Source organism: Panulirus ornatus, chromosome 22 (assembly GCF_036320965.1).
Source record: "Panulirus ornatus isolate Po-2019 chromosome 22, ASM3632096v1, whole genome shotgun sequence".
NCBI classification, from domain to species: Eukaryota; Metazoa; Arthropoda; class Malacostraca; order Decapoda; family Palinuridae; genus Panulirus; species Panulirus ornatus.
Genome location: NC_092245.1, coordinates 9,497,244 through 9,523,436, shown reverse-complemented (window position 1 = coordinate 9,523,436; position 26,193 = coordinate 9,497,244). Strand labels below are relative to the sequence as shown.

Genomic DNA, 26,193 nt, shown 5'->3' with positions numbered 1-26,193 from the left:
ATAACCTTACCAACCAGTCAACAATACAGTCACCCCCTTTTTTAATAAATTCCACTGCAATATCATCCAAACCTGCTGCCTTGCCGGCTTTCATCTTCCGCAAAGCTTTTGCTACCTCTTCTCTGTTTACCAACTCATTTTCCCTAACTCTCGCACTTTGCACACCACCTCGACCAAAAAACCCTATATCTGCCATTCTATCATCAAACACATTCAACAAACCTTCAAAATACTCACTCCATCTTCTCACATCACCACTACTTGTTATCACCTCCCCATTTGCGCCCTTCACTGAAGTTCCCATTTGCTCCCTAGTCTTACGCACTTTATTTACCTCCTTCCAGAACATCTTTTTATTCTCCCTAAAATTTAATGATACTCTCTCACCCCAACTCTCATTTGCCCTTTCTTTCACCTCTTGCACCTTTCTCTTGACCTCCTGTCTCTTTGTTTTATACGTCTCCCACTCAATTTCATTTTTTCCCTGCAAAAATCGTTCAAATGCCTCTCTCTTCTCTTTCACTAATACTCTTACTTCTTCATCCCACCACTCACTACCCTTTCTAATCAACCCACCTCCCACTCTTCTCATGCCACAAGCATCTTTTGCGCAATCCATCACTGATTCCCTAAATACATCCCATTCCTCCCCCACTCCCCTTACTTCCATTGTTCTCACCTTTTTCCATTCTGTACTCAGTCTCTCCTGGTATTTCCTCACACAAGTCTCCTTCCCAAGCTCACTTACTCTCACCACCCTCTTCACCCCAACATTCACTCTTCTTTTCTGAAAACCCATACAAATCTTCACCTTAGCCTCCACAAGATAATGATAAGACATCCCTCCAGTTGCACCTCTCAGCACATTAACATCCAAAAGTCTCTCTTTCGCGCGCCTGTCAATTAACACGTAATCCAATAACGCTCTCTGGCCATCTCTCCTACTTACATAAGTATACTTATGTATATCTCGCTTTTTAAACCAGGTATTCCCAATCATCAGTCCTTTTTCAGCACATAAATCTACAAGCTCTTCACCATTTCCATTTACAACACTGAACACCCCATGTATACCAATTATTCCCTCAACTGCAACATTACTCACCTTTGCATTCAAATCACCCAACACTATAACCCGGTCTCGTGCATCAAAACCACTAACACACTCATTCAGCTGCTCCCAAAACACTTGCCTCTCATGATCTTTCTTCTCATGCCCAGGTGCATATGCACCAATAATCACCCATCTCTCTCCATCAACTTTCAGTTTTACCCATATTAATCGAGAATTTACTTTCTTACATTCTATCACATACTTCCACAACTCCTGTGTCAGGAGTACTGCTACTCCTTCCCTTGCTCTTGTCCTCTCACTAACCTATGACTTTACTCCCAAGACATTCCCAAACCACTCTTCCCCTTTACCCTTGAGCTTCGTTTCACTCAGAGGCAAAACATCCAGGTTCCTTTCCTCAAACATACTACCTATCTCTCCTTTTTTCACATCTTGGTTACATCCACACACATTTAGGCACCCCAATCTGAGCCTTCGAGGAGGATGAGCACTCCCCGCGTGACTCCTTCTTCTGTTTCCCATTTTAGAAAGTTAAAAAAATACAAGGAGGGGAGGATTTCTGGCCCCCCGCTCCCGTCCCCTCTAGTCGCTTTCTACGACACGCGAGGAATGCGTGGGAAGTATTCTTTCACCCCTATCCCCAGGGATAATATACATATATATATGTATACGCATACACACACATACACACACACACGCACACATACACACACACACACACACACATACATATATATACATGTGAAAATGTAAGAAACAATTTAGAAAACTGAAACTTCTAGCTTGAAATGAAATGAAAAAATGAATGTCACATAATGGTTCAACCTCCGGCTATGGAAAGGAAATGTTTAATTTATTTACACAAACGTCAATGGTAGTTCTCATCAATTTAACCACTGTATCAATAAGCTTCAATGTCTAAGCTACATTTTATATATATGTGTGTGTATATACATATATATATATATATATATATATATATATATATATATATATATATATATATATATATATATATATATATATATATATATATATATATATATATATATATATATATATATATATATATATAAATATATATATATATATATATATATATATATATATATATATATATATATATATATATATATATATATATATATATATATATATATATATATATATGTATATATATATTTTGATATATGTTAGAAAGAATCACAATTTTGCGCGTGATCAAGATATTCCTATGAGTCCATCGGGAAAATGAAACACGATAAGTTACCAATTGCACTTTCGTGTAATAATCACATCATCAGGGGAGACACAAGAGAGAAATATAACAGTCAGTTGATATACATCGAAGAGACGAAGCTAGGACGCCATTTGGTAAACAGGCAATTTTCCAAGACAGACAATGAGCGTTCATAAACTTATCATTTTACAAATTTTATCAACAATAAAGTTATCTAATTTGTATAGACCATCACTAATATTGATTATAATTCTCTGTGTATTTCATAATAGAAGATTCAATGATATTTCTCTTGGTAATAGAGTTAATAACTGAGATGGCATTACTCCAGTCAGTACAGTGATCATAGTTTTTAACATGATTAAACAAGGCATTTGTTTCTTGTTCTTTTCTTGTACTATATCTATGATGCTTAAGTCTAACAGAAAGATCCTTACCATTCTGCCCAGCATAAAGTTTATCACAATTTCCACATGGCACTTCATATATACATCAAAGAGAATTTTCTGGTGAATTCCTGATTAAGATATTCTTTATAGTATTATTGTTGATGAAGGCAACATTTACACAAACTTTCTAAAAGGGGAAACAGAAGAAGGAGTCACGCGAGGAGTGCTCGTTCTCCTCGAAAGCTCAGATTAGGGTGTCTAAATGTGTGTGGATGTAACAGAGATGAGAAAACTGAGAGATAGGCAGTATACTTGAGGAAAGGAACCTGGATGTTTTAGTTCTGAGTGAAACGAAGCTCAGTGGTAAAGGGGAAGAGTGGTTTGGGAAGGTTTTGGGAATAAAGTCATTGATAAGTGAGAGGACAAGAGCAAGGGAAGGAGTAGGTCTACTCCTGAAACAGGAGTGGTGGGAGAATGTGATGGATTGTTAGAAAGTAAACTCTAGATTAATATGGGTAAAACTGAAAGTGGATGGAGAGGGATGGATGGTTATTGGTGCCTATGCACCTGGGCATGAGAAGAAAAATCATGAGAGGCAAGTGTTTTGGGAGCAGCTGAGTGAGTGCGTTATTGGTTTTGATGTATAAGACCGGGTTATAGTGATTTTGCTTTGTCGCTGTCTCCCGCGTTAGCCAGGTAGCGCAAGGAAACAGACGAAAGAATGGCCCAACCCACCCACATACACATGTATATACATACACGTCTACATACGCACATGTACATACCTATATATCTCAACGTATACATATATATACGCACACAGACATATACATATATACACATGTACATAATTCGTACTGTCTGGCTTTATTCATTCCCATCGCCACCCCGCCACACATGAAATAACAGCCCCCTCCCCCCTCATGTGCGCGAGGTAGCGCTAAGAAAAGACAACAAAGGCCAGATTCGTTCGCAATCAGTCTCTATCTGTCATGTATAATGCACTGAAAACACAGCTCCCTTTCCACATCCAGGCCCCACAAAACTTTCCATGGTTTACCCCAGACATGCCATGTTTCCATCCATATATACTACATCGTTGCAATTCACTCTATTCCTTGCACGCCTTTCACCCTCCTGCATGTTCAGGCCCCGATAACTCAAAATCTTTTTCACTCAATTTTTCCACCTCCAGTTTGGTCTCCCACTTCTCGTTCCCTTCACCTCTGACACATATATCCCCTTAGTCAATCTTTCCTCACTCATTCTCTCCATGTCAACAAACAACTTCAAAAGACCCTCTTCTGCCTTCTGGATCACACTCTTTTTATTACCAGACATTTCTCTTACCCTTTCATTACTCATTCTATCAAACCACCTCACACCACATATATTCCTCAAATATCTCATTTCCAGCACATCCACCCTCCTCTGCACAACTCTATCTATAGCCCACGCCTCGCAACTTTATAGCATTGTTGAAACCACTATTCCTTCAAGCATAACCATTTTTGCTTTCCAAGATAACATTCTCGACTTCTACACATTTGTCATCGCTCCCAGAAATTTCGCCCCCCTTTCCCCCCGATGACTCACTTCCCCTTCCATGGTTCCATTCCCTGCCAAATCCACTCCCTGATATCTAAAACACTTCACTTCCTCCAGTTTTTCTCCATTCAAACTTACCTCCCAATTGACTTGTTCCTCAACACTACTGCACCTAATAACCTTGCCCTGGGGAAAGGAGAGAAAGAATTCTTTTCACGCATTCCTTACGTGTCGTAGAAGGCGACTAAGGCTATGTGAACCTGATGGGAGATTATCGGTGTAGACCCCGTTCCTTAACAATGTGAGACGAAGGGTATTTGAGTACAAAGTATTTGAAGTCATTTCCCTATAAGGGGCGATGATAGCCTAGCTGTAGCGGTCCCGCCTGTTGCACAGGGCTCCCGGGTTCGATCCTGGCTTTTGGAAGTTTGTAAGATACATATATATATATGTATATATATGTATATATATATGTAGGGTTGAGGGTCAAGTCAATTGGGAGGTGAGTTTGAATGGAGAAAAACTGGAGGAAGTGAAGTGTTTTAGATATCTGGGAGTGGATCTGGCAGCGGATGGAACCATGGAAGCGGAAGTGGATCATAGGGTGGGGGAGGGGGCGAAAATTCTGGGAGCCTTGAAGAATGTGTGGAAGTCGAGAACATTATCTCGGAAAGCAAAAATGGGTATGTTTGAAGGAATAGTGGTTCCAACAATGTTGTATGGTTGCGAGGCGTGGGCTATGGATAGAGTTGTGCGCAGGAGGATGGATGTGCTGGAAATGAGATGTTTGAGGACAATGTGTGGTGTGAGGTGGTTTGATCGAGTAAGTAACGTAAGGGTAAGAGAGATGTGTGGAAATAAAAAGAGCGTGGTTGAGAGAGCAGAAGAGGGTGTTTTGAAATGGTTTGGGCACATGGAGAGAATGAGTGAGGAAAGATTGACCAAGAGGATATATGTGTCGGAGGTGGAGGGAACGAGGAGAAGTGGGAGACCAAATTGGAGGTGGAAAGATGGAGTGAAAAAGATTTTGTGTGATCGGGGCCTGAACACGCAGGAGGGTGAAAGGAGGGCAAGGAATAGAGTGAATTGGAGCGATGTGGTATACCGGGGTTGACGTGCTGTCGGTGGATTGAATCAGGGCATGTGAAGCGTCTGGGGTAAACCATGGAAAGCTGTGTAGGTATGTATAGTTGCGTGTGTGGATGTATGTATATACATGTGTATGGGGGTGGGTTGGGCTATTTCTTTCGTCTGTTTCCTTGCGCTACCTCGCAAACGCGGGACACAGCGGCAAAAAAAAAAAAAAAAAAATATATATATATATATATATATATATATATATATATATATATATATATATATATATATATATATATATATATATATATATATATATATATACATATATATATATATATATATATATATATATATATATATATATATATATATATATATATATTTTTATTATTTTGCTTTGTCGCTGTCTCCCGCGTTTGCGAGATAGCGCGCAAGGAAACGGACGAAAGAAATGGCCAAACCCACCCCCATACACATGTATATACACACACGTCCACACACGCAAATATACATACCTATACATCTCAATGTACACATATATATACACACACAGACACATACATATATACCCATACACACAATTTACACTGTCTGCCTTTATTCATTCCCATCGCCGCCTCGCCACACATGGAATACCATCCCCCTCCCCCCTCATGTGTGCGGGGTAGCGCTAGGAAAAGACAACAAAAAGCCTCAATCGTTCCCACTCAGACTCTAGCTGTCATGCAATAATGCCCGAAATCACAACTCCCTTTCCACATCCAGGCCCCACACAGCTTTCGATGGTTTACCCCAGACGCTTCACATGCCCTGATTCAATCCACTGACAGCACGTCAACCCCGGTATACCACATCGATCCAATTCACTCTATTCCTTGCACGCCTTTCACCCTCCTGCATGTTCAGGCCCCGATCACTCAAAATCTTTTTCACTCCATCTTTCCACCTCCAGTTTGGTATCCCACTTCTCCTCGTTCCCTCCACCTACGACACATATATCCTCTTGGTCAATCTTTCCTCACTCATTCTCTCCATGTGCCCAAACCATTTCAAAACACCCTCTTCTGCTCTCTCAACCACGCTCTTTTTATTTCCACACATCTCTCTTACCCTTACATTACTTACTCGATCAAACCACCTCACACCACACATTGTCCTCAAACATCTCATTTCCAGCACATCCACCCTCCTGCGCACAACTCTATCCATAGCCCACGCCTCGCAACCATACAACATTGTTGGAACCACTATTCCTTCAAACATACCCATTTTTGCTTTCCGAGATAATGTTCTCGACTTCCACACATTCTTCAAGCTCCCAGGATTCTCGCCCCCTCCCCGACCCTATGATTCACTTCCGCTTCCATGGTTCCATCCGCTGCCAGATCCACTCCCAGATATCTAAAACACTTTACTTCCTACAATTTTTCTCCATTTAAACTTACCTCCCAATTGACTTGATCCTCAACCCTACTGTACCTAATAACCTTGCTCTTATTCACATTTACTCTTAACTTTCTTCTTTCACACACTTTACTAAACTCAGTCACCAGCTTCTGCAGTTTCTCACATGAATCAGCCACCAGCGCTGTATCATCAGCGAACAACAACTGACTCACTTCCCAAGCTCTCTCATCCACAACAGACTTCATACTTGCCCCTCTTTCCAAAACTCTTGCATTCACCTCCCTAACAACACCATCCATAAACAAATTAAACAACCATGGAGACATCACACACCCCTGCCGCAAACCTACGTTCACTGAGAACCAATCACTTTCCTCTCTTCCTACACGTACACATGCCTTACATCCTCGATAAAACCTTTTCACTGCTTCTAAAAACTTGCCTCCCACACCATATATTCTTAATACCTTCCACAGAGCATCTCTATCAACTCTATCATATGCCTTCTCCAGATCCATAAATGCTACATACAAATCCATTTGCTTTTCTAAGTATTTCTCACATACATTCTTCAAAGCAAACACCTGATCCACACATCCTCTACCACTTCTGAAACAACACTGCTCTTCCCCAATCTGATGCTCTGTACATGCCTTCACCCTCTCAATCAATACCCTCCCATATAATTTACCAGGAATATTCAACAAACTTATACCTCTGTAATTTGAGCACTCACTCTTATCCCCTTTGCCTTTGTACAATGGCACTGTGCACGCATTCCTTCAATCCTCAGGCACCTCATCATGAATCATACATACATATATATATACATATATATATATATATATATATATATATATATATATATATATATATATATATATATATATATATATATATATATATATATATATATATATATATATATATTATCCCTGGGGATAGGGGAGCAAGAATACTTCCCACGTATTCCCTGCGTGTCGTAGAAGGCGACTAAAAGGGGAGGGAGCGGGGGGCTGGAAATCCTCCCCTCTCATTTTTTTTTTAATTTTCCAAAAGAAGGAACAGAGAATTGGGCCAGGTGAGGGTAGTCCCTCAAAGGCCCAGTCATCTGTTCTTAACGCTACCTCGCTAATGCGGGAAATGGAGAATAGTTTGAAAGAAAAAAGAAAGATATATATATATATATATATATATATATATATATATATATATATATATATATATATATATATATATATATATATATATATATATATATATGTGTGTGTGTGTGTGTGTGCGTGTGTGTGTGTGTACATGTATATATTTATTTATAATTCATTTAATTTGCTTTGTCGCTGTCTCCCGCGTGAGCGAGGTAGTGCAAGGATACAGACGAAAGAATGGCCCAACCCACCCACATACACTTCTATATACATACACGTCCACACACGCAAATATACATACCTATACATCTCAACTATACATATATATATACACACACAGACATATACATATATACACATGTACATAATTCATAATTCATACTGTCTGCCTTTATTTATTCCCGTCGCCTCCTCGCCACATATGAAATAACAGCCCCCTCCCCCCCTTATGTGTGTGAGGTAGTGCTAGGAAAAGACAACAAAGGCCCCATTCGTTCACACTCAGTGTCTAGCTGTTATGTAATAATGCCCGAAACCACAGCTCCCTTTCCACGTCCACACTTCAAAGAACTTTCCATGGTTTACCCCAGACGCTTCACCTGCCCTGGTTCAATCCATTGACAGCACGTCGACCCCGGTATACCACATAGTTCTAATTCACTCTATTCCTTGCACGCCTTTTACCCTCCTGCATGTTCAGGCCCCGATCACTCAAAATCTTTTTTCACTCCATCTTTCCACCTCCAATTTGGTCTCCCACTTCTCCTCGTTCCATCCACCTCTGACACATGTATCCTCTTGCTCAATCTTTCCTCACTCATTCTCTCCATGTCACCAAACCATTTCAAAACACCCTCTTCTGCTCTCTCAATCACACTCTTTTTATTACCAAACATCTCTCTTACCCAATTATTACTTACTCGATCAAACCACCTCGCACCACACATTGTCCTCAAACATCTCATTTCCAGCACATCCCCTCTCTTGCGCACAACTTTATCCATAGCCCACGCCTCGCAACCATACATCATTGTTGGAACCACTATTCCTTCAAACATACCCATTTTTGCTTTCCGAGATAATGTTCTCGACTTCCACACATTCTTCAAGGCTCCCAGGATTTTCACCCTTCCCCCACCCTCTGATTCACTTTCGCTTCCATGGTTCCATCCGCTGCTAAATCCACTCCCAGATATCTGAAACACTTCACTTCCTCCAGTTTCTCTCTATTCAAACTTGCCTCCCAATTGACTTCACCCTCAACCCTACTGTACCTGAATGTCCCTGCTCTTATTCACATTTACTCTCAACTTTCTTCTTTCACACACTTCACCAAACTCAGTCACCAGCTTCTGCAGTTTCTCACATGAATCAGCCACCAGCGCTGTATCATCAGTGAACAACAACTGACTCACTTCCCAAGCTCTCTCATCCACAACAGAATGCATACTTGCCCCTCTTTTCAAAACTCTTGTATTCACCTCCCTAACAACCCCATCCATAAACAAATTAAACAACCATGGAGTCATCACACACCCCTGCCGCAAACCTATATTCACTGAGAACCAATCACTTTCCTCTCTTCCTACTCGTACACATGCCTTACATCCTCGATAAAAACTTTTCACTGCTTCTAACAACTTGCCTCCCACACGATATATTCTTTATACCTTCCAGAGAGCACCTCTATCAGCTCTATCATATGCCTTCTCCAGATCCATAAATGCTATATACAAATCCATTTGTTTTTCTAAGTATTTCTCACATACATTCTTCAAAGCAAACACCTGATCCACACATCCTGTATCTTTTCTGAAACCACACTGCTCTTCCCCAATCTGATGCTCTGTACATGCCTTCACCCTCTCAATCAATACCCTCCCATATAATTTCCCAGGAATACTCAACAAACTTATTCCTCTGTAATCTGAACACTCACCTTTGTCCCCTTTGCCTTTGTGCAATGGCATTATGCAAGCATTCCGCCAATCCTCAGGCACCTCATCATGAATCATACATGCATTAAATGACCTTACCAACCAGTGAACAATACAGTCACCCCCTTTTTTAATAAATTCCACAGCAATACCATCCAAATCCACTGCCTTGCCGGCTTTCATCTTCCGTAAAGCTTTTACTACCTCTTCTCTGTTTACCAAATCATTTTCCCTAACCCTCTCACTTTGCACACCAACTCGACCAAAACACCGTATATCTGCCACTTTATCATCAAATACATTCAACAAACCTTCAAAATACTCACTCCATCTCCCTCTCACATCACCACTTCTTGGTATCACCTCCCCATTAGCTCCCTTCACTGAAGTTCCCATTTCTTCCCTTGTCTTACGCACTTTATTTACCTCTTTCCAAAACATCTTTATATTCTCCCTAAAATTTAATGATACTCTCTCACCCCAACTCTCATTTGCCCTCTTTATCACCTCTTGCACCTCTCTCTTGACCTCTTACCTCATTCTTTTATACATGGTAAACATGTGATTGTCCAATCACTTGTTTACCAAATGGTGTCCTAGCTTCGTCTCTTCGATGTATATCAACTGACTGTAATATTTCTCTCTTGTGTCTCCCCTGATGATGTGATTATTACACGAAAGTGCACATGGGAAGCTTTCGTGTTTCATTTACCTCGTGGACTCATAGGAATATCTTGATCACGCGCAAGATTGTGATCCTTTCCAATATATATATATATATATATATATATATATATATATATATATATATATATATATATATATATATATATATATATATATATATATATACTGGGAAGGATCACAATTTTGCGCGTGATCAAGTATATTCCTATGAGTCAGCGGGAAAAAATGAAACACGATAAGTTCCCAAGTGCACTTTCATGTAATAGTCACATCATCAGGGGAGACACAAGAGAAATATAACACTCAGTTGATATACAACGAAGAGACGTAGCTAGGAAGCCATTTGGTAAACATATGATTGTCCAAGACAGACAACGACAGTATCAGACAGCAGGAGAAAGTTAGAGTCAGGTGTCTCTCCTCTCAGATTTCCTTCTGAGATATACATACAACATGACAAATTAACAGCCTTGTATCTCTCCTCCCACATTTCAACCTGAGAGACATTCAAAATGATATCGTCACAGCCAGGCATCTCTCATACCAAAACGTCACCTGAGAGGTACATAATACATCAAAAGCCAATTATCTCTTCTCCCACAGTGCCACTTTAGAAATACATACATGACTTAGTAACAGCCAGGTATCTACCTTCCCACACCGCCATATGAGAGATACATAGAACATGACAAAGTAACAGCAAGGTATCTCTCCTCTCACATTGCCACTTGAGAGATACATACAACATGACAAAGTAACAGCCAGGTATACCTCCTTCCGTATTGCCACCTGAGAGATACATAGAACATGACATTATAACGTCCAGGTATTTCTCGTTCCACCGTGTCATCTGAGAGATAGATACAACATAACATAGAAACAGCCAGTCATCTCTACTCCCACAGCGCCAACTGAAAGATACATATAACATGAGAAAGTAACAGCCAGGTATATCTCCTCCCAGAGTACCACCTGAGAGATGCATACAATATGACATAGTAATACCTAGGCATCGTACTTCCCATACCGCCATCTGAGCGATATGTGTAACATAACAAAGTAACAGCCAGGCATGTCTCCTCCCACAGTGCCACCTGAGAGTGTGAGTGTTGTGGTGGACGGGTGGGAGAGAGCTGTGACCAGCGTGGTGGGTCCTTACCAGGAAGGTGACCTGCTGGTACTCACTTGCATCGCTCATGGAGGTAAGTCTTGGTGCCATTATTTCAGGAAATTATATGTCTTGCAGTAGATCAGGTGAAGGATGAGGAAAGTGAGGAAGACACGTTATGGAAATCAAAATACCAACTGAGTTGGATTGGAAAAAGTGATGATGGCAAGTGAATGATTCAGATCAAATCTTCTTGCCTCTGGATCACGGTACTTAACGTTAGCTGGTTTGTTGCTATCGACTCTTTTCTTTTTAACATGTTCAAGGATTGACTGCAATAGAATTTCAGACTTAGGGCCATTTTTTTCTTTAACGCTGTGATATAGTATTATCTTACGCACACCATACTGTTATGATCTCCTGGTGTTTGGCCACTGTGGGGTTTTGAAATCACCCCAGATAATGAATGTATAATGCTGTGAATCAGGAGCATTATCTAATGCCAGAAAATCAGGAGCACTATCTAATGGTGAATCAGAAGCACTATCTAATGCCAGTGAACCAGGACCACTATCTAATGCCAGTGAAATAGGAACGCTATCTAATGGTGAATCAGAAGCGCTATCTAATGCCAATGAATCAGGAGCACTATCTAAAGCCAGTGAATCAGGAACACCATATAATGCCTGTGAATCTGGAACACTATCTAATGCCTATGAATCTGGAGCACTACATAATGCGAGTGAATCAAGAACTCTACATAATGCGAGTGAATCAAGAACTCTACATAATGCCTGTGAATCAGGAGCACTGTCTAATGCTTGTGCATCTGGAGCACTATATAATGCCAGTGAATCAGGAGCACTATCTAATGCTAGTGAATCAGGAACGCTATAAAATGCCTGTGAATCTGTTGCACTGTCTAATACCTATATATTACAGGCACTATCAAATACCGATGAATCAGGAGCACTATCTGAAAGCAGTGAATGAGGAGCACCATCTAATGCCAGTGAATCAGGAACACTATATAATGCCTGTGAATCTGGAGCACTATCTCAATCCAGTGTATCAAGAGCACTATTTAATGCTAGTGAATCAGGGACACCATAAAATGCCCGTGAATATGCAGCACTGTCTAATGCTTGTGAATCTGGAGCACTGTATAATGCCAGTGAACCAGGAGCACTCTCTAATGCTAATGAATCAGGAACACTATATATTTCCTGTGAATCTGGAGCACTATGTAATGCCAGTGAATCAAAACACTACATAATGCCTGTGAATCTGGAGCACTAAATGTTGCAGTGAATCAGGAGTAATATCCAATGCTAGTGAATCAGGAGCAGTACATAATGCCTGTGAATCAGTAGCGCCATGTAATGCCTAAGTATCTTGAACAGTACTATATACACGTGGTCTACCTGGAGGTGAAGTATCATCTTCAGCAGCGATGCCAATATGGACGCATTATGTAAACAGCTTGACTTGGCTCCTGCAGGTGGAACTCCATGGATGCCAGTTGACCAGTGTGACCACAAACACTCACAAGGATACTTATGTGTAATGTTTGACTCCTTGTGTTCTCGTATTATAGGAATTATCAAAGGTCACATGCATGAAGATTACATGGTTTTGTTGTCAGGCTCCTGGTGTATGCGTATGGATGTGTTGGATGATAATGATTTTGTTGTCAGGAGCCTGATGTATGCGTATGAATATGTAGGATGGCAATGACTTTGTTGTCAGGAGCACAATGTATGCGTATGAATATGTTGGATGGTAATGATTTTGTTGTCACGAGCATCATCTGCGCGTATGGAAGTGTAAGATAGTTATGTCTTTCTTGTTAGGGGCCTAATGTATGTATATGGATGTGTAAGGTGGTAATGATTTTGTTACCAGAAGACTGATGTATGCGTATGGATGTGGTGGATGACAATGATATGTTTTCAAGAGCCTGATGTATGCGTATGGATTTGTAAGATAGTAATCACTTTGTTGTCAGGAGCCTGATGTATGAGTAAGGATGTGTAAGACTGTAATGATTTTGTTGCCAGAAGACTGATGTATGCGTATGGATGTGGTGGATGATAATGATTTGGTTTTCAAGAGCCTGATGTATGTGAATGGATGTGTAAGATGGTAATGATTTTGTTGTCAGAAGCCTGATGTATGAGTAAGGATGTGCAGGATGGTAATGATTTTGTTGGTAGGCGCCTGGTGTATGCGTCAGGATGTGTAGGATGGTAATGGTTTTTTGACTGGCGCCTGATGAATTTAGTTAGAGGTGTAAGATAGTAATGATTTGGTTGCCAGGAGCTTGACGTATGTTTATGATGTGTAGGATGATAATGATTTTGTTGTCAAGAGCCTGATCCACGCTTATGGATGTGTAAGATGTTAATGATTGTGTTTTCCGGAGACTGCTGTATACTTGTGTATACGTAGGATGGTAATGATGTTGTCAAGAGTCTGATGTATGCTTTTGCATGTGTAGAATGGTAATGATTCTATTTCTAGGAGCCTCATGTGTGCTTGGAAATGTGTAGGATGGTAATGATGTTGTTGTCAGTGTATGCGTATGGATTTGTAGGATAATAATGACGTTTTTTAAGCACCCTGATGTATGCTTATGGTGTGAATCTTTTTCCAAGAGCCTGATGTGTGCACATGAATGTGCACGATGGTAAAGATGTTGTTGTCAGGAACATGATGTACGCGTATGGATGTGTAGGATGATGATGATGTTGTCAGGAGCCTGATGTATGTTTATTGGATGTGTTGGATGGTAATGATGTTGTTGTCAGAGCCTGATGTATGGGTATGGATGTATAGGATTGTTGTAAATTAGTTGTCAGGAGCATGATGCATGTGAAGAGATGTGTATGATGGTAATGATGTAGTTGTCAGGAGCCTGATATATGCTTATGGATATGTAGGATGGTGATGATTTTGTTGTCAGGTGCCTAATGTATGCGTTGGATGTGCAGGATGATAATGACGTTGTTTTCAGGAACCTGATGTATGCGTATGGATATGTAGGATGGTGATGATGTTGTTGTCAGGAGCTTGATGTATACTTATGGATGTGTAGGATTTTAAGGATTCTGTTTCTAGGAGCCTGATATGTGTGTATGAATGTGTCGGATGGTAATGATTTTGTTGTCAGGAACTTGAAGTATCCGTTTGGATGTGTAGGATGGTAATGATTTTGTTGTCAGGAACTTGAAGTATCCGTTTGGATGTGTAGGATGGTAATGATTTTGTCGTCAGGAACCTGATGTATGCATATGGTTTTGTCGGATGGTAATGATCCTTTTTTCAGGAGTCTGCTGTGTGCCTATTAATATGTAGGACGTTAATGATGTTGTTGTTGTCAGGAGTACGATGTATGCGTATGGATGTTTAGGATGGTAATATTGTTGCAACGAAGCTCAAGGGTAAAAGGGAAGAGTGGTTTGGAAAAGTCTTAAAAGTAAAGTCAGCGGTTGGTGAGAGGACAAGAGCGAAGGAAGGAGTAGCATTACTCCTGAAGTAGATTTGTGGGAGTGTGTGATAGAGTGTAAGAAAATAAATTCTAGATTATTGTTGGTAAAACTGAAAGTGGATGTAGAGAGATGGGTGGTTATTGGCGCTTATGCACCTGGTCATGAGAAAAAAAAATCATGAAAGGCAAGTGTTCTGGAAGCAGGTGAGTGAGTGTATCAGCAACTTTGATGCATGAGACCGGGTTATAGTGATGGGTGATTTAAATGCGAAGGTGAGTTATGGGGCAGTTGAGCGTATGATTGGTGTACATGTGGTATTAGTGTTGTAAATGGAAATGAAGAGTTTGTGGCTTTAAGTGCTGAAAAAAGACTGGTGAGAGGGAATACCTGGTTTTAAAAAAAGAGGTATACATAAGTATACGTATGTAAGTAGGAGAGATGGTCTAAGGGCATCATTGGATTACTTGTTAATTGATAGGCGTGTGAAAGAGAGACTTTTGGATGTTAATGCGCTGAAAGGGGCAGCTAGAGGAATGTATGATCACTATCTTTTGGAGGCGAAGGTGAAGATTTGTAGAGGTTTTCAAAAAAAGGAGAGAATGTTGGGGTGAAGAAAGTGGTGAGAGAAAGTGAACTTGGAAAGGAGACTTATGAGAGGAAGCACCAGGAGAGATTGATTGTAAATGGCAAAAGGTGAGAGGAAATGACTTGAGGGGAATGGGTGAGAAATGGAATATGTTTAGGGAAGCAGTGAAGGCATATGCAAAAGATGCATGTGGCATGAGAAAGGTGAGAAGTGGGCATATTGAAAGGGTTGTGAGTGATGGGATGAAGAAGTAAAGTTGTTAGTGAAATAGAAAAGAGAGACGTATGGATAATACTTACAGAATACAGATGACTAGGAAATGTATAAAAGAAAGCTACAGAAGGTCAAGAGAAAGGTACAAGCTTTGAAAAAGAGGGCAGTTGAGAGTATCATTAAATTTTAGGGAGAATAAAAAGATGTTTTGGAAGGAGGGAGATAACGTGCGTAAGACAAGAGAACAAATGAGAACATCGATGAAGGGGGCAAGGCGGGAAGTGATGACAGGTAGAAGTGAAGTGAGAAGGAAATGGAGTGAGTATTTTGAGGGTTTGTTGAATGTGTTTGATGATAGAGTGACAGATATAGGGTGTTTTCATCGGGGTGGTGTGCAAGATGAGAGGGTCAGGGAGAATGTTTTGGTTAAGAGAAGAGAGGTGGTGAAAGTTCTGCTAAAGAAGAAATCCGGTAAAGTGGCGGGTTTGGATGGTATTGCAGTTGAATATATCAAGAAAAGGGGGTGACTGTGTTGTTGATTGGTTGGTAAGGATATTCATTGCATGCATGGATCATGGTGAAGTGCCTGAGGATTGGCGAAATGCATGCATAGTGCCATTGTACAAAGGGAAAGAGGATAAAGATAAATGTTCAAGCTGCAGAGGCATAAGTTGTTTGAGTATCCTGGGAAATTGTTTGAGAGTGTATTACTTTAGAGCTCTGGTGAAGGCATGTACAGATGATCAAATTCGGGAAGAGTAATGTGGTTTCAGAAGTGGTAGATGATGTGTGGATCAAATGTTTGATTTGAAGAATGAGTATGGGAAATACTTAGAACAGATGGATTTGTATGTAGTATCTATGGATCTGGAGAAGGCATGTAATAGGGTTGATAGAGATACTTTGTAGAAGGTTTTAAGAGAGTATGGTGTGGGAAGTAAGCTGCTAAGGCATGTGTACGAGTAGGAAAAGAGGAGAGTCTTTGGTTTCAAGTGAAGGTCAGTCTGCGGTGGGGTGGGGGGGGGGGTGTAATGTCCCTATGGTTGTTTGATTTGTTTATGGATGGGTGACTCGGGGGGGGGGGGGGGGGTTGTAAATGCAAGTTTTGGAGAGAGGGGCGAGTATGCAGCCTGTTGGGAGTGAGGGCCTGGGAAGTGAGTCAGTTGTTCGCCGATGATACAGCTCTGGTGGCTGATTTGATTGAAAAAATGTAGACACTCGTGACAGAGTTTGGAAAAGTGTGTGAAAGCACAAAGTTGAGAGTAAATATGAAGAAGACCAAGATTATTAGGTTCAGCAGGGTTGAGGGACAGGCTAATTGGAGTATCAGTTTGAATGGAGAAAAAAATGGAGGAAGTGAAGTGCTTCAGATATCTGGGAGTGGACGTAACAGCGGATGTAACCGTGGAAACGGAAGAATGTCACAGTGTGGGAGAGGGTGCGAAGGCTCTGGGAGCGATGAAGAATGTGTGGAAAGAGAAAACGTCATCTCAAAGTTGAAAAATGGGTATGTTTGAATTAATAGTAGTTCCAACAATATTAAATGGTTGCGAGGCATGGGCTATAGTCAGGGTTGTACGGAGGAGGCTGGATGTGTTGGAAATGAAATGTATGAGGACAATACGTGGCGAGAGATGATCTGATCGAGTGAGTAATGAACGGGTAAGAGAGATGTGTGGAAATAAAATGATTATTGGTGAGAGAGTAGAAGAGGATGTGTTGAAATGATTTAGACATATGGAAAGAATGAGTTAGGAAGGGATGACAAAGAAGATATATGTGACAAAGGTGGAGGGAATAAGAAACAGGAGACCATATTGGAGGTGGAAGGATGAAGTGAAAAAGATTTCGAGCGATCGGGGCCTGAGCATACAGGAGGGTGAGAGGCGTGCAAGGAATAGAGTGAATTGGAACGCTATGGTAAACCGGGGTCGACGTGCGGTCAATGGACTGTGCCAGGGCATGTGAAACGTCTGGGGTAAACCATGAAAAAGTCTGTTGGGTCTGGATGTGGATAAGGAACTGTGGTTTCGGTTCATTACACATGACAGATAGAGACTGAGTGTGAACGAATGCGGCCTCTTTTGTCTGTTTTGTATGGTGTGAAAGGGTTGATCGAATAAGAAATGACAAGTTTGAGCCCAGATTCAAAGATGAAATATAGACTTTTATATGTTAACTGAAACGAAAAACTATGAAGATTGAAACTGCAGAGGTGATTAGGACATCACCTTTTGTGTTAGAGGTATCAGGATCAAGAGAAATGTCTAATGAGTTTGTTTAAACCAGTTTTTCTTTTATTCATATAAAAGAATATAATTTCCCATATAAGTAGTAGCATTACGTGTCATGTATGTTGCTATAGAAAACGAATATGATAAATTTTGCAGATAAAATATGTGATTTGATGACGTATTTTTCCCTTTCATGATTCCCTCTCTTAACCACAAGTGGTCGTAGGTTCAAGAATAAGATATTTCTTTTGCTGTTGATATTCACAAGTTTCATTAGAGTTTATCTGATATTTATTCCAATGTGAAGTTAGTAAGAGGAAGTGATGGACCTTGCTGATCTAACGAGATGTATCTAGAAATCTTCATACATGAACATATGCTTTTCCTTTACCTGACAGGTCATCCTCGGCCGTCGGTAGTGTGGTTCGAGGACACACACCTTCTGGACAGCCACATGGAATCCCACGAGTCATATAACAAGACACGCATCCCAACATATGAATCAAATACAACGATGTTCGCTGCTGGACCCTCTATACCAACTATTCTGAATAAAACCTCGACCACGCACAGCACCAAATTTTCCTCCAGACACACTGGGGGAGAACCGTATAATACGCTCACCCTGGGCCCACTAACTCGAAATGACCTAAAACTACTGCTGACCTGTGAAGCTTCCAATAACAACCTAACACTGCCCACCTCGATGGTAGTGATGGTAGACATGAACTGTAAGTAAACATATGGTTTCTTTGACCACAAGATATTGCTTAATTTCTTTGCTTTTTGGATACAATAAGAGTGATACAAAAACTCAATACATATTGATATGTTTGCACAAAGCACTCATGAAAAACAAGTCTCTCTCTCTCTCTCTCTCTCTCTCTCTCTCTCTCTCTCTCTCTCTCTCTCTCTCTCTCTCTCTCTCTCTCTCTCTCTCTCTCTCTCTCTCTCTCTCTCTCTCTCTCTCTCTCTCTCTCACGTATGTAATAGGTGGTAGCTTGCCACCGAAAAAAGGGTATATGTGTGTATATATATTTGTATGAGATTGGATAGAGCTTTCGTCGTCTGTTTCCTGGCGCTACCTCGCAAACACTGGAAACGGCGATAAAGTGCAGTTGATCAATAACTATATACACACACACATATATATATATATATATATATATATATATATATATATATATATTGGAAAGGATCACAGTTTTGCGCGTGATCAAGATATTCCTATGAGTCCACGGGGAAAATGAAACACGAAAAGTTCCTAAGTGCACTTTCGTGTGACTAAAACTTGTTTCCTTGTCTATGGGTCATGCAATCAAAACCAGTAGAAGCTAATTTCCCTAAAAGATTCATAAGAGCTATTAACACCTTAAAAAAAGACAAGGATATACATATCACTAAAGCAGATAAGGCTAACACTGTTGTGATTTTAGACAAAAGTAACTATTTATCTAAAATGAAAGTTCTTCTAAATGATAACACAACATATTCTAAACTTAGTAAAAATCCCTTAGAAGCAGTTAATTTTCACTTCAATAAAGAAATGAAGTTGTTGTTGAAAGGTAACATTTCTCTTATCAAAAATTTGTCATCTTTGTCCCCTTCATTGCCATATATGTATGGACTTGTCAAAACACATAAACAAAATATTCTAGCAAGACCTATAGTGAGTTCAGTAGTCTCCATCACATATAAATTGTCGAAATGGTTAGTTTCCTTATTAACCCCTTTAGTGAGTAAGGTATCAAATTCTAATATCATGAACAATGTAGATTTAGTCAACAAGCAGAACAATATCAATATTAATCTTGATTTCAAACTTAGCTTTGATGTTTCCTCACTTTTCACTAAAGTTCCAGTTGATGACCTTTTAGAATATTTATTTGATGTCTTGGATGATATTCATTTACCTGTTTCAAAGTCTAATTTCATTGAACTGATAAAATTGTGAATAAAAGACTGTGTATTTCAATTTAATGGAGATTATCATGCTCAAAAATTTGGTATGTCAATGGGTAACCCTCTTTCACCTATACCAAGTAATCTTTATATGGAATTTTTTGAAACAAAATTACTAAAGGATATCTTACCCTCTAATGCAATTTGGTTTAGGTATGTAGATGATGTTCTTTGTGTTTGGCCAACAAATGAAAATTTACAAATATTTCTCCCCTTACTTAACAATTTAGTACCTTCCATCAAATTTACTGTAGAAAATGAAGATAATGGTATGTTACCATTTTTAGATTGCATGATCCATAGACAAGGAAACAAGTTTAAGTTTAGCATATACAGAAAACCCACCAATATATGCTCATATAGCCAATATTACTCATCTCAACATGACAGTTAAATTATCATCATTTCAATCTATGTCCCTTAGGGCATTACGTATTTGCAGTCCAGAGTTTATTGATGATGAGTTTGAGAAGATATATTCTATTGGATCTAAGTTAAAGTACCCTAGATCTTTCATTGATAAATCCCTTAAGTTAGCAAAGAAATCATTTTATAGCGTTGAGCCCAAACCTCCCATTGACACCAAGAATCTTTTAGTTCTCCCTTTTGATAATAATTTCACTTTGCTTCCCATGTTGCTTAAATCCTTTAATGTAAATGTTGCCTTTAGCAACAATATTACTATAAAGAATATCTTAATCAGGAATTCACCAGAAAATTCTCTTGGTTGCATCTATAAAGTTCCTTGTGAAACTGTGATAAATTTTATGTTGGTCAGACTGGTAAGGATCTTTCTGTTAGACTTAAGCAACATAAATATAGTATAAGAACGGGACAAGAATCAAATGCCTTGTTTAAACATGTTAAAAACTATGATCATTGTATTGACTGGAGTAACGCCATCTCAGTTATTAACTCTAACTCCAATACCAAGAGAAATATCATTGAATCTTCTATTATCAAATACACAAAGCATTATAATCTTAATACTAGTGATGGTCTATACAAATTAGATAACTTTATTGTTAATAAGATTTGTAAAATGATAGGTTTATGAATGCTCGTTGTATGTTTTGGACTATCACATGTTTACCAAATTGCGTCCTAGCTTCGTCTCATCGATGTATATCAACTGACTGTTATATTTCTCTCTTGTGTCCCCTCTGATGATGTGATTATTACACGAAAGTGCACTTGGGAACTTTTCGTGTTTCATTTTCCCCGTGGACTCATGCCCCTACAGAATTAAGAACCATTGCAAAACAAACCTCGCCAGGTGGTAGAGTGACCCGCAGTGTATCGAGACAGACTTCCATAGAACTTTTTAAAGGGGAAGTAAATGTTTATAGTTGTGTTACTGGAGTGATAGTTTTCATACATGGTGCTCTGACAAGAAAATAGTGAAACTGGAAAAGAAGGTAGCTTAGACATTGAAGCTTATTCTTTCATTGAAATGTGAACAAATGGAGCATTTTTTTTTTCAAAGTGATAGAGATGGAAAGCAAAAAGGTGTTTTTCATGAATGTACTGGAAAACTTGAGGTCCAGATAAACTTTTGGTCTGTCAAGACTTTAGTATGGTGGATGACCAACTACCTACCCTCATGTATCCAAGATATGGTTGTACTTTGCGTAGTGAAGACAATTGAGAAACATCATAAGCCAATATTCCAGTTTCATGATAAGAGAAGAAGTGGACCAGGCAGTTTGAGATAGTGGTTAAATTGATGAAAACGACTATTGACGTTTGTGTCAATGAATTATACATTTCCCTTTTCCATAGCCAGAGGTTGAACCATTGTGACATTCATTTTTCATATCATTTCCAGCTAAAAGTTTCAGTTTTCTAAATTATTTCTTACATTTTTCATATATATATATATATATATATATATATATATATATATATATATATATATATATATATATATATATATATATATATATACAGCGCTGGTGGCTGATTCATGTGAGAAACTGCAGAAGCTGGTGACTGAGTTTGGTAAAGTGTGTGAAAGAAGAAAGTTAAGAGTAAATGTGAATAACAGCAAGGTTATTAGGTACAGTAGGGTTGAGGGTCAAGTCAAATGGGAGGTGAGTTTGAATGGAGAAAAACTGGAGGAAGTGAATTGTTTTAGATATCTGGGAGTGGATCTGGCAGCGGATGGAACCATGGAAGCGGAAGTGGATCATAGGGTGGGGGAGGGGGCGAAAATTCTGGGAGCCTTGAAGAATGTTTGGAAGTCGAGAACATTATCTCGGAAAGCAAAAATGGGTATGTTTGAAGGAATAGTGGTTCCAACAATGTTGTATGGTTGCGAGGCGTGGGCTATGGATAGAGTTGTGCGCAGGAGGATGGATGTGCTGGAAATGAGATGTTTGAGGACAATGTGTAGTGTGAGGTGGTTTGATCGAGTAAGTAACGTAAGGGTAAGAGAGATGTGTGGAAATAAAAAGAGCGTGGTTGAGAGAGCAGAAGAGGGTGTTTTGAAATGATTTGGGCACATGGAGAGAATGAGTGAGGAAAGATTGACCAAGAGGATATATGTGTCGGAGGTGGAGGGAACGAGGAGAAGAGGGAGACCAAATTGGAGGTGGAAAGATGGAGTGAAAAAGATTTTGTGTGATCGGGGCCTGAACATGCAGGAGGGTGAAAGGAGGGCAAGGAATAGAGTGAATTGGAGCGATGTGGTATACCGGGGTTGACGTGCTGTCAGTGGATTGAATCAAGGCATGTGAAGCGTCTGGGGTAAACCATGGAAAGCTGTGTAGGTATGTATATTTGCGTGTGTGGACGTATGTATATACATGTGTATGGGGGTGGGTTGGGCCATTTCTTTCGTCTGTTTCCTTGCGCTACCTCGCAAACGCGGGAGACAGCGACAAAGCAAGAAAAAAAAATAATAAAAAAAAAATATATATATATATATATACATATATATATATATATATATATATATATATATATATATATATATATATATATATATATATATATATATATATATATATATATATATATATATATATATATATATATATGTATATGTATATGTTTTTTATATATATATATATATATATATATATATATATATATATATATATATATATATATATATATATATATATATATATATATATATATATATATATATATATATATATATATATATATATATATATATATATATATATATATACATATACATATATATATATATACATATATATATATATATATATATATATATATATATATATATATATATATATATATATATATATATATATATATATATTTGATTGATGAATCAAAGCGAGTGAGCAGCTGCGCCTAGGACAACAGTATAACAGGAGCCGCCAGGTGACAGCCGAGGACTGACTCCAAATTCCTGCAACGGGAAGTCAGCACCACAAGTAAAGCATCCTCCGCGAAGGCTCACAGTGGGGTGCCTAAATGTGTGTGGATGTAACCAAGATGTGAAGACCCTTACTGGAAAAACAATCACTCTTGAAGTAGAACCTTCAGACATAATTGAAAATGTGAAGGAAAATAGTGAAATTGGAGAAAAATGTAGCTTAGACATTGAAGCCTATTGATACAGTGGTTAAATTTATGAGAACTGCTATTGACGTTTGTGTAAATGAATTATACATTTCCTTTTTTCCATAGCCAGAGGTTGAACCATTATGTGACATTCATTTTTTTCATTCATTTCAAGCTAGAAGTTTCAGTTTTCTAAATTGTTTCTTACATTTTTCATATGTATATATATGTATGTGTGTGTGTGTGTATATGTGCGTATGTATGTGTATGTGTGTGTATGTGTATATGTATATATATGTATGTATATTATCCCTGGGGATAGGGGTGAAAGAATACTTCCCACGTATTCCTCGCGTGTCGTAGAAAGCGACTAGAGGGGACGGGAGCGGGGGGCCAGAAATCCTCCCCTCCTTGTATTAACTTTCTAAAATGGGAAACAGAAGGAGTCACGCGGGGAGTGCTCATCCTCCTCGAAGGCTCAGAGTGGGGTGCCTAAATGTGTGTGGATGTAACCAAGATGTGAAAAAAGGAGAGATAGGTAGTATGTTTGAGGAAAGGAACCTGGATGTTTTGGCTCTGAGTGAAACGAAGCTCAAGGGTAAAGGGGAAGAGTGGTTTGGGAATGTCTGGGGAGTAAAGTCAGGGGTTAGTGAGAGGACAAGAGCAAGGGAAGGAGTAGCAATACTCCTGAAACAGGAGTTGTGGGAGTATGTGATAGAGTGTAAGAAAGTAAATTCTCGATTAATATGGGTAAAACTGAAAGTTGATGGAGAGAGGTGGGTGATTATTGGTGCTTATGCGCCTGGGCATGAGAAGAAAGATCAAGAGAGGCAAGTGTTTTGGGAGCAGCTGAATGAGTGTGTTAGTGGTTTTGATGCACGAGACCGGGTTATAGTGATGGGTGATTTGAATGCAAAGGTGAGTAATGTGGCAGTTGAGGGAATAATTGGTATACATGGGGTGTTCAGTGTTGTAAATGGAAATGGTGAAGAGCTTGTAGATTTATGTGCTGAAAAAGGACTGATGATTGGGAATACCTGGTTTAAAAAGCGAGATATACATAAGTATACTTATGTAAGTAGGAGAGATGGCCAGAGAGCGTTATTGGATTACGTGTTAATTGACAGGCGTGCGAAAGAGAGACTTTTGGATGTTAATGTGCTGAGAGGTGCAACTGGAGGGATGTCTGATCATTATCTTGTGGAGGCTAAGGTGAAGATTTGTATGGGTTTTCAGAAAAGAAGAGTGAATGTTGGGGTGAAGAGGATGGTGAGAGTAAGTGAGCTTGAGAAGGAGACCTGTGTGAGGGAGTACCAGAAGAGACTGAGTACAGAATGGAAAAAGGTGAGAACAATGGAAGTAAGGGGAGTGGGGGAGGAATGGGATGTATTTAGGGAATCAGTGATGGATTGCGCAAAAGATGCTTGTGGCATGAGAAGAGTGGGAGGTGGGTTGATTAGAAAGGGTAGTGAGTGGTGGGATGAAGAAGTAAGAGTATTAGTGAAAGAGAAGAGAGAGGCATTTGGACGATTTTTGCAGGGAAAAAATGCAATTGAGTGGGAGATGTATAAAAGAAAGAGACAGGAGGTCAAGAGAAAGGTGCAAGAGGTGAAAAAAAGGGCAAATGAGAGATGGGGTGAGAGAGTATCATTAAATTTTAGGGAGAATAAGAAGATGTTCTGGAAGGAGGTAAATAAAGTGCGTAAGACAAGGGAGCAAATGGGAACTTCAGTGAAGGGCGCAAATGGGGAGGTGATAACAAGTAGTGGTGATGTGAGAAGGAGATGGAGTGAGTATTTCGAAGGTTTGTTGAATGTGTTTGATGATAGAGTGGCAGATATAGGGTGTTTTGGTCGAGGTGGTGTGCAAAGTGAGAGGGTTAGGGAAAATGATTTGGTAAACAGAGAAGAGGTAGTGAAAGCTTTGCGGAAGATGAAAGCCGGCAAGGCAGCAGGTTTGGATGGTATTGCAGTGGAATTTATTAAAAAAGGGGGTGACTGTATTGTTGACTGGTTGGTAAGGTTATTTAATGTATGTATGACTCATGGTGAGGTGCCTGAGGATTGGCGGAATGCGTGAATAGTGCCATTGTACAAAGGCAAAGGGGATAAGAGTGAGTGCTCAAATTACAGAGGTATAAGTTTGTTGAGTATTCCTGGTAAATTATATGGGAGGGTATTGATTGAGAGGGTGAAGGCATGTACAGAGCATCAGATTGGGGAAGAGCAGTGTGGTTTCAGAAGTGGTAGAGGATGTGTGGATCAGGTGTTTGCTTTGAAGAATGTATGTGAGAAATACTTAGAAAAGCAAATGGATTTGTATGTAGCATTTATGGATCTGGAGAAGGCATATGATAGAGTTGATAGAGATGCTCTGTGGAAGGTATTAAGAATATATGGTGTGGGAGGAAAGTTGTTAGAAGCAGTGAAAAGTTTTTATCGAGGATGTAAGGCATGTGTACCTGTAGGAAGAGGAAGAGAGGAAAGTGATTGGTTCTCAGTGAATGTAGGTTTGCGGCAGGGGTGTGTGATGTCTCCATGGT

General features: G+C 39.5%; 1 protein-coding gene across 1 annotated transcript in view; it reads left to right on the top strand.

Moving 5' to 3' along the window:
* Positions 1–26,193, top strand: part of LOC139756525 (protein turtle homolog B-like) — a 207,413-nt gene that overhangs the window by 40,930 nt on the left and 140,290 nt on the right. The window contains exons 3-4 of the mRNA XM_071676009.1: positions 11,600–11,713; positions 18,542–18,874. Of these exons, the coding sequence (XP_071532110.1) occupies positions 11,600–11,713; positions 18,542–18,874 (447 nt within the window). The remainder of the gene's footprint in view (positions 1–11,599; positions 11,714–18,541; positions 18,875–26,193) is intronic.